The sequence below is a fragment of the Alligator sinensis genome, unplaced genomic scaffold, assembly GCF_000455745.1.
Source record: "Alligator sinensis unplaced genomic scaffold, ASM45574v1 scaffold1510_1, whole genome shotgun sequence".
Lineage (NCBI taxonomy): Eukaryota > Metazoa > Chordata > Crocodylia > Alligatoridae > Alligator > Alligator sinensis.
In genome coordinates, this window is record NW_005842654.1 from 398,913 (window position 1) to 412,573 (window position 13,661).

General features: G+C 45.7%; 1 protein-coding gene across 1 annotated transcript in view; it reads right to left on the bottom strand.

The window, feature by feature from the left end:
- The window catches only part of LOC102371597 (interleukin-6 receptor subunit beta-like), a 49,328-nt gene that overhangs the window by 26,148 nt on the left and 9,519 nt on the right, over positions 1–13,661 (bottom strand). Inside the window, exons 5-7 of the mRNA XM_025215591.1 lie at positions 9,424–9,565; positions 9,186–9,268; positions 2,646–2,856 (exon numbers count right to left, since the gene is read on the bottom strand). Coding sequence (XP_025071376.1) covers positions 2,646–2,856; positions 9,186–9,268; positions 9,424–9,565 — 436 coding nt within the window. The remainder of the gene's footprint in view (positions 1–2,645; positions 2,857–9,185; positions 9,269–9,423; positions 9,566–13,661) is intronic.

The following is a 13,661-nucleotide window of genomic DNA, read 5'->3' on the forward strand; positions in this document are numbered from 1 at the left end:
GACTTGGGGGTCATCATTGACCACAAGATGAACATGAGCCTGCAATGCAATGCCGCAGCTAGTAAAGCGACCAAAACGCTGGCTTGCATCCATAGATGCTTCTCAAGCAAATCCCGGGACGTCATTCTCCCCTTGTACTCGGCCTTAGTGAGGCCGCAGCTGGAGTACTGTGTCCAGTTTTGGGCTCCACACTTCAAAAAGGATGTGGAGAAGCTTGAGAGAGTCCAGAGAAGAGCCACGCGCATGATCAGAGGTCAGGGAAGCAGACCCTACGATGACAGGCTGAGAGCCCTGGGGCTCTTTAGCCTGGAAAAGCCCAGGCTCAGGGGTGATCTGATGGCCACCTATAAGTTTATCAGGGGTGACCACCAGTATCTGGGAGAACGTTTGTTCACCAGAGCACCCCAAGGGATGATGACTAGGTCAAATGGTCATAAACTACTACAAGACCATTTCAGGCTAGACATAAGGAAGAATTTCTTTACTGTCCGAGCCCCCAAGGTCTGGAACAGCCTGCCACCGGAGGTGGTTCAAGCTCCAACATTGAACACCTTCAAGAGGAAACTGGATGCTTATCTTGCTGGGATCCTATGACCCCAGCTGACTTCCTGCCCTTTGGGCAGGGGGCTGGACTCTGATCTTCCGAGGTCCCTTCCAGCCCTAATGTCTATGAAATCTATGAAATGTATGAAAAAAGACAGGAGAAAGAGACCCTGCAGCTAACCAGGGGTTAGTTGCAGGAGGGACAGCAACAAAGGGAGCAGTCAGCTTCTCATTAAAATTAAGGGGCCCACCTGCTGCCAGACAAGGGAGCACTCCACCAGTAGGAAGAGGAGCCCAGAGAATATAACCTGGCTTCCTGAAGCAGACGGGTAGCATGGCCCCGAACTCTGCCAAGAGAGGAGCTCCTGTCAGCTCAGGCTGGTGAGAAGAGGGAAACTGCAGGCATGCCAAGTATGTCCATGACAGAGTTGGAGAGTGGGAGGGTGGCCTGGCAGTGGGACAGTGACCCAGAGTGGGGAAACCTTGAGCTGAAGTAATTTCTTGTATATTTTGTGTTCTAGTTAACCAGTGGTTTGGGTATGGCTGTAGGGGCATATAAGGAGGCCACAGCAAGGCACCTGAAAAGCACATTCTGGTTAGCCCACATCAGTGTCCCAGGGGCACACCAGGCTCAGGATGAGTTTTGAGTCCTACCAGGGGCCCAGGCTCAGGATACAGAGCAGGCTTAAGCCAAAGGGTGGCAGAAGCTTAGAAAAAGGCTGAAGCCTAGCACAGGTGGTAGCCAGACAGGCCTGGAGCCCGAGAGGGGTGGCCACCAGGCCCAGGGAGCCAAGAGCCCGAAAAGGGTGGGCACCAGGCCCAGGGGGCCCTGAGCCTGAGAAGCCAGGTCAGCACAGTGGGCCTGGGCTACAAAGGGCCCAGCTAGAAGAAGCTAAAAGGTGGAGGCTGGAAAGCCTGAGGCCCCATCGAGAATGGAGAGGCCTACAGAGGTCTGATGAGAGTGACTGATCAATAACATCTGTGAGGCATGGGCATGACTATGAGGGCAGCTGGAGGTCATGAATTGCCCATAAGGCAAGAGGTGCCTTTGGGTATGGATAGGTCAGGAGGACAGGATTTGAGTCTGGGAGGGATCCGCTGGCAGAAGGAAGGACTAGGGCTCGCTCTAGGACCCTGGGGCAACCTCCCCTTCAAACAAAATCAACCAAGTACATCTAGGTGTGGCAGGAAAAGTGAAGGAAGGGTACTCTAGAGCCAGAGCAGAGCAGGAAATACGTGGCCACCAGGGGCCGTCATGGCTGCTCCTGGGGCTCAAATGTGCTACACATATTTAGGCGAGTGTCTACAGGCACAGAAATGATCACACCTGTCACATTTTCTTAGTTTTTCATTTGGAAGGGTCTGATGTCTTCAAATCCCTTCCCCCTTTGGTGTTATATTTCAACTGTGCTCAAGTGAAATTTGATAGAAGATGGGAAAATAAAGAATGCTTAGAGAAAAAAATCATTATAAACTTAATTGTAATTATTCAAGGTGCTAGATTGTCCTTGTCTGTTGTAAAATATCTTTTCTCTAGTGTTCATCTAGATCAGTAGTTCTCAACCTTTTTAGACTCAAGGCACCCTTTCTTTAAGTCAAGGCACACTTGAAAAAATCTTGGAAGCACCCTGGTTTGCTACATCACCCAGGTTGAGAATCACTGATATAGACTGCATACAGCTACAAACACATCAGAGCACAAATAGTATAGGAAATACATGGCAATATTAGTTAATCAGTTCAACAGCCTAGCTGAAATACATCTGTCTGGTTAACAGTTAACTCTTCAGCTTTCCTGTTTGAAGTGATGACACAGTTCCTTGAGTGTCCTTATCCTTGCAGGCCATTAACTACATTGTGGTAAATGATAAATGAAACAAACTGTTTTCATAGTTCCATTAAACTGGCTCTTGGCCAGTTTCCATAGAATCCTGGAAAGATGAAGGATCCTGGAATCCTGCAAAGATAAAAGCTCTAAAAAGAAGAGTTGAGAGAAATAATATATGTATTTCACCAAAGGCTTTTTGTGACAGAAGACAGTTGCCCAAAAAGAACACTTGTGAAACTTCTTCACCAGTCTACTGAATAAGTAATAAAAGTACCTGTTGTAGTGAAATTTGGAACAATATAAGTGGTCTGTGGAGATTCTCCTGCTGCATTATAGGCAGAAATATTTAGCCTATAATAAGCCATGGAGAGATTTAGATGCAGTTTCTCTTCTGTCAGGCTGATGTGACTTGGTGGTTTGTTGCAACTGTTGGGTATCCTCTCAACATTAACATAGTATCCAATGACGTTCCTGTTTTGTGTTGTCTGATGTAAAAATAAATTATTACTGAACAATCAGCCATTGTATCCTACAAATATCAAATATTATATCCTACAAATATCAAATTACAACCATTGTTGCAAAATAGTAAGTTATAAGTCACGTATGAAAGTATGTGTCAAGAAACAAAATGTCATTGTGCTAAATGTCTGTCCATCAAAAGGAGATTCAAGAAGTAGGAACTAATTTAGCACTTGCTTAAAATTATAATGTTCTTAAGTTTCATAGGAGTCAATAAAGCTTAAATGCATGATTATGTATTTTGCTTAATTGGAACTGTGTCTAGGAATATCCAATTAATGCTAATAGTGATAAAGCAGCTATAAAGTTCTGTACACTCCACTGGAGATGTAAGTCTGATAATTTGGAACTTGAAAGTTAATGAGAATTAGGTGTTTAATTATATGTTGATAATCAGTTTAGCTTCCTAGATTCTATAGGTCATCTGGACTTCTGTTGGGAAGGTGAGCCTCAGTAACTTAAATTACATTTTGAAAATGTCATGTATCTATTGATACTATTTGTTAGGTAGTAGTTGTTTAGTACAATCGACAGAGTAATCCCCAAAAGAGATCATAGCAATGAGGGTATGAAAATAGAAACCACAACTGTGGTGAAAGTTAAACACTAAACACACAAGCTTAATGCACTGGGTTATGATCTCAGGCTTGGTCATAGGCATTTTTAACAAATATATTATTTGGGGGTATGTATTTAGGGAATTTTTACCATCTTTAATTTTCCCTGAGCCTGAGGAAGGGTGTGTGTGCCCGAAAGCTTGCAGAAAAAATATTTTTTTTGTGATTTCTTAGTTGATCTAATAAAAGGTATCATTTCTGAACCAAGTGTTCTAGAGTTTTGCATGTCTTTTATGCTGGGGGTGGCTTTTTATATAGCACCTACATTTAGGAAATGGGAATCCATTCAGACTAGCCTGCTAGTTTGACCTCAATATTGTACAAAGCTTTAGAACAAGCCTTTGAGTAAAGAATAATTGAGTATATGATGTTAAATGGAAAATGGGATTAAGAACAAAATGAGCTTATCAAAAGTAGATTTTGCCAAAATAACTTGGTAAAATAACAGATTTTCTAGATGAGAGAAACATAGCAAATCTCCTTTTTCTGGGCTACAGTAAGATATTTGCTATAGGACCATTTGGGAATATATTAGTTAACATAGAGGAGAAGGAAACTGGGTTGAGGAAGGATGGCAAAGGGTTGTGGTGAATGGGGAGCTATCACATTGGAAGAGGGATCACTGCTAGGACCAATCTTACTAGTTAATGCCCTTGGTATGAAGACTGGAACTATGCTGAGGAAATTTGCTGATGGCATGGAATTGGGAACTAATAAAGAGGAGGGTCAGAATGTCATACAGGAAGAACTGAATTATCTTGAGAACTGGAGTGATAGAAACAGGATGAGATTAACAGTACAAAATTAAGTCATGTACTTGGTAACAAATTACAAGAAGTTCTGCTATTAGCTGGAACAGTTGGCTGGAAATAGTTGCGATGAAAAAGAAGCTGGGTGTACTAGTTCATCACATGATTATGAGCCTCTCGAATGCAGTGATTCTCAACCTTTTCAGTCAGGGCACCCTCCACAATGTGGCACCCTCCAGAATATGGCAGTATCTCCAGTTGAACCACTGTTGTATTCAACTTTACTTCAGTGCTTCTCAACTTGGTGTCACTGCTGCCAGATAAAACTGTCCCACACTCCTGCTGCACACTAAAACCAAAAGGGCTGTGGCATGTCGTTTGACCCCAGTACTTTTTCCTGCCATGGCAGGGGGTTGGACTTGATGATCTGCTCAGGTCTCTTCCAACCCTACCAACTATGAAACTATGTGCCTGCACTCATCCTGCATTAGGGTTCCTTGATGAGCCTAAAGCAGGCCAGAGAGTTGGGTGCTATTGCAGCCCTTCCCTATCTAACCCTGCAGAGTGTCTCCTGGAAACAGGTACAACTGTCCCACATGTCTCTTTTAGGGGCTGTACCAGGAAGAGCTGTAGGAAGTCTGCTCTCCAGCCTGCTTAAGGGTTATCAGAGAACCTTGATGCAGGAGGGGTGCAAGTGTGCCACAGCCCTGTATGCAGGGCAGTTTTATTTAGCTGCTGCCATGGCAGTGGTGACACCTGCATCACAGTACCCTGACGGGGTTCTCACAGCACTCTGGTTGAGGATCAATCACTGCTGTAATGCAGGGGTTTTCACCCTCCAGCCCACAGGCCAAATCTGGCCTGCAGAGCCATGACATCTGGCCCGTGGGCCTCCCAATGGATTGGGAAATTTGGTGGCAGGGGAGCAGCAGTAATTAATATTGCCACACTCCCCCACTGCCAAAGTCCACACAGTGGATTGGAGCCAAGCCATGCGGCCTCTACCCCCTGGCATGGCCAAATCTGGGCTGGGCCATGCCCTTTTCCCTCCCTGCAGCTAGGATGGAGCTGGGCCATGACCCTCCCCCCCACTCCCTCCCCATGGGGTTGGGCCATACCCCCTCTCCTCCTTCATGTGGGACACCGTGCCACACCAGCCCTAGGCACTGCCCATCTGATCTGCTAGCCAAAATGTATGAGCACCACTGCTCTAATTTGATACAGCCATGAAAATTGCAGATATGGTTCTAGGATGGGGTGAGCAAAATACAGCCCATAGTCCAGATCTGGCTTGCCAGGCCATTTTATTTGGCCCATGGTGCTCCTCCAAAAAACAATTATTACCAGCTTGCAGCTGCCCTTTGAAAGCCGGTGGGAACAGGCTTTCAGAAGTTGTGTGCCATTGCACCAGGCAGGCTCTGTGCTTCCACCTCCATGGGGCTCCCAGCACTCCATCTGGGTGTCATATATGGAGGCACCAAGCAATGGTGCACAACTGAACAGGTGGTCAGTGGGGAGGGGAGCTCATGCCTGCAGGAGTGGGGATGGGTGTGGGGTTTGTGGGTAGGTGTGCACCTCCCTGCCATGATGCAGCAGCAACAGTGGGCAGTGGGCCCCCAAGGTGCTCCTGGCCCTCTCCAGGAAAAGTGCATTGGCTCTAGTGCATGGATCTGACTGAATCCCAGGAGCTGCATGTGGCAGCACAAAACTGGCCTGGCCTGGCCCACTGGCACGCACCTTTGAGCCAAACCAGGCTGGATCCATACCAGCACATGGGGCTTCTGGCACTGCAGATGGGAGCCTCATGCCATTGGGTTGGGATGGACCAGCGCTGTGCCTCCATGTGGGGCTTCCTGTACTCCAGCGGGGAGCCAAACATGGAAGCACAGAATCTGACTAGCCCAATGGTGTGTGACTCTCCATGGTTCCCAGTTTACGGATCATTGGGCTGGGCAGGCTCTGTGCCTCCACATGCAGCTGCCTGCTAGAGTGCTGGAAGCCCTACATGGAGGCGTGGAGCCAGCCTGGTCTGATGGTGCATGGCTCCTGTCTGCAGTTCCAAGAGCCCTGTGTGCTGGCATAGAGCCAGCCTGGTCTGGCTCAAAGGTGTGCACCAGCGGGCTGGACTGGGTCAGCTTCGTGCCACCATGTGCAGCTCCCAAGATTCAGCTGGGCCCATGCACTGCTGCGGGGCTCTGCCTGCCATGGGCCAGGAGTGCCCCAAGGGCCTGCTGCTACCTGCTGCTGCAGCAGGTGACGAGGTCTGTGTGCCTTGGCGGAGAGTGGGGCGGGGAGTCCATGAACTCCACAACCAAACCCACCCACACACTTTCACACACCCCCATGAACCCAATACCAACCCACAACCCCCACAGACCACACACAAACCCCACAGACTACTCCACAAACTCCGCACCTCCACAAACCCCACCCTCCACACAAACACCCACAACCCCCCAAATCCCTTCACAATCCCTCTAAAATCCCCTCCACGCACGCACCCCCTACAAATCCCCTCACATGCACCCCTACAACCCCACACACACAATATACAAGAATAAGACTTTATTTTGAGCTATTATGTGATCACCTCTATATATGCCCACATGTAAATCAGGACAAAAATATTTTTTAAAATAAAATTAAAATATGTTACAGTAAGTGTTTGATTTTTAGTATGTGATTAGTTTTTTCTGGTTCCAAGGTAGAAACCCCACTCCCAAGAGGAGTACTTCTGGGGGCAAGGGGCGGACTTCTGGTGGTAAAGATCAGGGCTTAGGTGTGGGACTTCTGGTCCCAACATGGCAATCGGGTGGTGGGGTGCCTGTCAAGGGATTGGGCTACCCTTGTGGCCCTCAACAACTCACCAAAAGTCATTAAGTGGTCCTCCAGATGAAATAATTGCCCACCCCAGTCTAGACTCTAGTGTCTTAAATTGTCTTTTTTTTTTTAGATCTCCATAAATGAATGGGGCAGGAAAGTTTCCCCTTATGCTCAATTCAAAGTCTGGGAAAAAAACATCTCTTCTACTTCTATATTCATTAAAGATTTCATTAAAGATTCATTAAAGAATCTGCATTTCAAGAAATGTTCTTAAGTCTCCCAGTTTAATAGAGATTAATTTAATTTTTTTTCTGAGGTAATGTCTCTTAGAAGATAAGATCTTCTGAGCCTAACTCAAAATTCTCATGCTAGGAACATTTTTTCCCTTTAGCTTTACATTCACGTTTGTATGTACTGTTGACCACACTATCAAAAATGAATTGCTACATCCAGTTTAGACTCCTCACCTGCTCATCATTCCCTGCTAAAAGGCAAGCAATTTTGTAAAGATATAAAAATTCCCCTGTATTTTTATATTTTTGTATTTTAGGGAAGGCAGGCTGCAGGGAAGGCAAAAGGCAATTAAGGGAGCCACGTGACCCAGAAGGGGCTGGGCTTGTATGATATAAGCCCAGGGCCTGAATTGCATAGGCAGTTTTACCTGGAAGCTATGGAGAAAAGAGTCCCAGAGCAAAAGGGCTGCAGCAAGACTCCTGACTAACAGCTGAGTAGGGTAGGTAAAACCCAGGATGGGCAGTGTCTGTTGGAGGTAAAGAGGCCTGAGCCCTGGAAGGGCAGAGAATGTAGGCCTAAGTCCAATGATGAGCAAATGATTGGTAACATCTGCAAAGTTTGGGTGTAGCTAAAAATGGAGATTAGGAGGCTGGCAAAGATGCTTTAAGGCAATGAGCAGTGACATCTGGGTTCATGAGTATGAGATCTTGCTTGGGGAGCCCTGGGGCAGCCTCCCCTTTTCCTAAAAGTATAATTACTTCAAGGTGTGGCAGGTGGTGGAATGGGAGATCTGCCAAAGGAAGTAAAGGCAATGAGGGGGCTCCAAGGGTTTATGGCCTCCCCTGGGGTGAGACTTCGTTACACCCTCATGCTATATTGTTTCATAAGACAAGTGTTTGTCTTAGTCTAGCCTGACTATGACCTTAGGCTTCACTTGTGACATACTTCTCAGGTTTAGAATTTGAAGCCTTTACTTTATTTTTTCATTTTGAAAAGGAATTAATTTTCAAATTAGAACTTAGGTTTTTAAAAGCACTAGTTTCCTTGTTGGGAATGCAAACCTTGAAACCTCCATTAGCTACTGGCTCATCAAAATGTCCTTTTGAAGATATATTCAAGATGGTCAGATTAATTACTCCTACACTTTTGTGACCACATTTTATCAGGACAGTTTCATTTCATCATTAAAAAGGTGTGCCGTGCAGTGATCTATCTACTGATGTTCATTATGCCCACTGCAGAAAAGGGGGCACTTCAGCATTGGAATTGCTACTGACATTATGTTAATATGCAGCTAGGCAACTCTTTCTGTTATTTTGTATGTGGACACTTGTTTGCTTTACCGCCTACGTTGTATCCAGATTTTAATTTTAAAAACTTGGAAGATGTTTCCAGAAAACCTAAATCTGGGCTCTTTCAAAAAGTTTGAGTTTCACTTAGAAATAAGAAGTTTCCTTCAGAAGATAAAATAACTCTTTAACTCTGCAGTTTCAGGTCTGTTTACCTTGAGGAGCTTTTTGAGATGAATTGAGCGAGAGAGACTTGAGCATTCAAGTACGCAAATAGCAGTGTAGAATGCAAAGACTCTTTATTCTGGTCAATGGTTTCAGGTGTTTACTTCTTCAAGCATTCTCTAAGTTCACCACATGGCACCAATCTTAATTACTAGCCTCAAACACCATAATATGTAACTGAACAAATTTTATGTATGTACTGTTATGAATTGCCAGTGCAGAGGTGTATAATTGTCTAATGTGTTTTTTTTCTTGCATAGAGAATAAATTATGGTGCAATTTCAATATGATGAACAAAATTTCCCATTCCTTCCTTCAAAAATAATTTTTGCAAACAAACACAAAAACAAAATACCTTCCACTTAAGAAATACACTTCTTCTTCCTGGAGGGAGTTCAGTGATTGTGGTATATGAAATCATTGGCTTCTCAGTCAGCTCTAGTGAACAGAGACGGGGAATGTAAACTCAAACAAAATCAATGTGATTTTGACGCTTTCAATAACATCTGCAAACACAACATAGTCTTATGCAATAATTGGAAGTGCAGCTTCCTTCTTGCCAAGCCTAACAAGAAGAGCCACATGACACTTACTATGAGGGACCACCACCTCTCTGCTCCAAACGCAGACACAGTGTTGTTCATCATTGGGTATGCATCTGAGCTGTGCAATGTATGATGATGTTACATGTAATCCAGAAACCGTCACATTGACCGCATTGTTTGCTATGGGCACCTGAGAATAAACATGATTAAATATGTTGCGTCATTTAAAATACTAAAAATGGACCTGATCCTTTGCCTTCAATTGCTTTTAACACCCACAGTGAATAAGAAGCACAGAGATTGGGAACAGAATTTCAGCCAAGTGCTGCCTGCCCATCTTTTGTTACTATGCAGGAAGGCATGGTTTAAAAATGTTAAATTCTCAAGGACTCCTTCTATAACTCTTAACTGTTGTCTTGATCCAGAATTACAGCTCTGTCTGTTGACCTACATTTCTTAGGGCTATACCTACAAATCATCTGTCTTTTCTGGCTTGGTCTGGTCAAAGGAAGCTGTCTAGGTAGAGGTGAGATGGGGGGTGGGGTTTGGTGGGTTTTTTTGCAAAACCACCACTTCTATCAGACCACTGCTTAGGAGGTCTGCATGGATTACAATTCTGTGGAAGCATGAATTGATGCGGACCTCAGTAGCAAACTTAAACTTTTTAGTGAGCAGTGTGTGGTACCTTGCTGATTTTGGAGAAGCAGGGTCTGGTAGCTCATAACCAGGGATCTGGGTTTTCCGTTTCCCATAGAGAAAACCATGGATTTCCATTTTTTTTAATCGGAGAAAATGTGGATTTTCCGTTTTATCAGAGAAACCTGTGGATTTCCCCCTTTTGCAAAGAGCTCTGCAGGCTGGCTGAGTTCCAGCCTGCAAGAGCAGTTTGCAAAAGGGGTGGGAAATCCCCAGCCCTGCCTGGAGGGGGAGGGGAGAGACAGAAGGGCAGGGCCTGGGCCTTTCAGTCAGCCAAGGCTGCTCTCAGGCTCACTATTCCCCCCTGGAGCCTAAGGTAAGTAGAGCTTGGGGGTTGTGGGGCAGGGCTGGGGGGGAAGCCGGCTAGGGGCTGAGGGAGTGAGGAGAAGTTGGGGAAAGACATGGAGTACCCGCCGGCTGGGTGGACACTCCATGTGGAGGTTTCCCCAACACCTTCCCCCTCCTCCAGCCCAGGCAGGCAGGGTCGGAGCACACCCTAGAACATGGCAGCATCTTCTCCCCTGGTGCATTCCCATATTTTCCTTCTTAGCTGGCTGGCCAGCTGTGGGGGTTCACACATGGCAGCCACCACTGCACCACACCTCTGCTGCTGTGCGGCCTTTCTGCAGCCAGCTGCACAGCTCCATGGGCACAGCTCCGCAGGTAAGCTGTGCAGCCACTGTGTGTGGGCTGCATACGTGCTGCCCAGCTGGTGGGGGTGCTCTGTGCCCTGTGACGCCTTCCTGCGATGAGCTGCATGTCTCCACAGGCAAGCGGTGTGGGGTGTGGCAGCTGGGTGGTGGCAGCTGCCATGTGCAAACCTCCCCCTCCCCCCAGTTGGCCAGGCAGCACACAGCTGCCACCACTGCAGAGCTGTGCCCATGGAGCTTGCCTGCAGAGCCATGTGGCTGGCCCCAGGAAGGCAGTGCAAGGTGCAGGAGCAGCAGTGTGGTGCGGTGGCAGCCACCTGTGTGTGGCTCACAGAAGCACAGCTGCCCTTGCCCTCCCCCAGCCCTGCTCCTGGGAGTGGATGCAGACACCTTCCCCCCACCCCATGCACACTTACCTGCTGGGGTGTGTGCCTGCATGTACAGGGCTGGGGGGCTGTTGTGAGGGGCACCAGCGGGGCTGTTGGGGGCCTTTAATTTTAATAATGGATTTTGGGTTTTTGTCAGAGACTTTGCGATTAAAAAAAAAACAAAAATGGGGAAAACCAGGATCCCTGCTCCTAACTGACAATCCCACCATTGCTCAATACAGCACTGTATCAGATGGGTCATATGCTGATGCAGGAAACAAGGGGGCTCTTCTCTTTTGTACCTATGGGCATGTGTGGGTTGTAAATAAAACCAACCCCAAACCTTATGTAGTCTTTTACAGGTACTTCCAGATCAGAAGAGCCAATGTTCCTTTTTAGAAGGCTGAGTGAATAGAAGGCCAGCTACAAGAAAAATAAAGGAAAGTGATGGGGAATGAAACACAAGGAAATAGACCTGGTATGGGAGGAAGGGAGAGATTCCTCAGACTCTGTAGAAATATGGTGTGGTTTTGCTTTGTGGTTCACATTTCACCTGCTTCTGCAGGAAGGCAAGGAAAGAAATTATTAAAGGGACCACAATCATTTGCTCATAGAGCATCCCTTCAGTCTTGTTTCTGAAGAGGCTCCATCATCTGCATGTGCTTGTGTCTTCAAACTCACAAGCTCGCTATCTCACATGACCAGCAATGAAAGATTTGGAAAGGTCTTGGGTAAATTCCAGGAACTGGGAAAAGTAAACAGTACCGATGCTCTCAACCTCTGTATAATGTATGCTAGACACAGTTTCAGGAGAAGGAAAACAAGGGAAATACTGTAGGCAATAAAATTATTTTATGTGAAAGTATAAGTAAATTTGAAACCCAAATTGTATGGAATCATGCTATCCAAAGCCCCCCAAGCATAGAGATATATTAAAACAATTACAACAGACAAAAAAGAAGCAAACAAGTAAGTCACTATAAAAGCATTTGGCAAACATTTTTGTAAGTAAAAATCTTAATCTTACAGTGCCCTAACCTTTTATTTTGAAAACAAAATAATATGCACAAAAATACATCCTGTTGCTCTGTCAGATGTTATCAAGAGTACTCCCAAATACTCTCTCAGACTTCAAGCTGCTTAGCCTGACTCTGGGCATGCGGCATTCTTTCTAACTCTTGACTTCCCTGAGCCTGAGCTAGTATTGTTGGGTGCAGTTTTTGGCTGCTTGGATTGGTTCAGGAAGCCATGTGGGTCTTGGGTCCATTCCAGGCAAAAATGCCTACTTTGAGCCTTTTAAATGTTGGGCAGACCATAGCAGGTCACAGTTGTATACATGGCCTTTGCAAGACTGGCACCCAAACATCTCTGTAGATAGGTTCTTGTTTTCAACCTAAATGCACACTCCACTATAGTCCTACAACTGCTAGTCATGTACTGTAGTTGAATTTTATTGCCCCAAACATACATAGTCAGGTTACTGTTTCATGACCCCTGCTGAATAGAGTTGGTCCCCCAAAATAAATGAATATTGATCCTTCCACTGATGATGTTCTCAGGAGGAAATAAGAACCCCCTTTTGTATAAGCATGTAACTGCCTGATTTCTTCAGTATTCTGGTATTGTACACTTCCTTGCACTTCCCACCTTGGTGTTCATGAACCTGTCCATGTTGGTCACTAACCCCTGAAGACCCAGCAAGTAATACTACCTTGTGGTTCATGTTTCACTTGCTTCTTTAGGAGGACAGATGACAGGCATGCGTTTCCACAATGGCTCCTGCGCAATCTGAGACACCCCCCCGCCCCGGCTGTTCTTTGTAAACAACATTATTTCAGACATCCCTTGCTGATGAACCACTTCTAAGAAAACTGTCACAAAACATTCACCACAGCTAGCTTGCTAGCACTGAACTAGCATTACAAACCAATTGCAATCTGGGGTAGCCAACTTTGAGAGTAATGTTCATGCAAAAACTTCTTGTTATCAGCTCTCTCCGTCAAGATTTTGGAAATGGTTTTTCAGGAAAAACATTATCTGTGGCTTGTCACTGCCCCTTCATTTTGGTTGGCCAAGTTTGCACAGCCAGAACTTCAGCTGTTTGTGATGGTGGGCTAAATTGCTTCCATCCTTGGAGCCGTGAAGGGAAGATGAGTAATCCCACAATATATACCACAAATCAGTTCTAGAGCTAGACACATGCACATCAGCTGGATGTCATTATTCAGGCCATACCTGTCTACAGTTGTGCAATGTGGATAACTGCAAGTGTGCTTGCATTGGCATAAGCATGTGCTATGAAGTAAACGTACTTGAAAAACTGAGCACATACACCAAACGCTATTTTTTATGTGTTTTGCGCAAGAATGATGCTAACTGCTGAAAAGGAGTCAGATTTTCTGTTGGTTGAATTCAGTCCCCCTCTTATTAATATCATAGATTCATAGATGTTAGAGTCGGAAGGGACCTCAATAGATCATCGAGTCTGACCCCATGCATAGGCAGGAGAGAGTGCTGGGTTCAGATGACCCCAGCTAGATGCTTATCTAACCTCCTCTTGAAGACCCCCAGG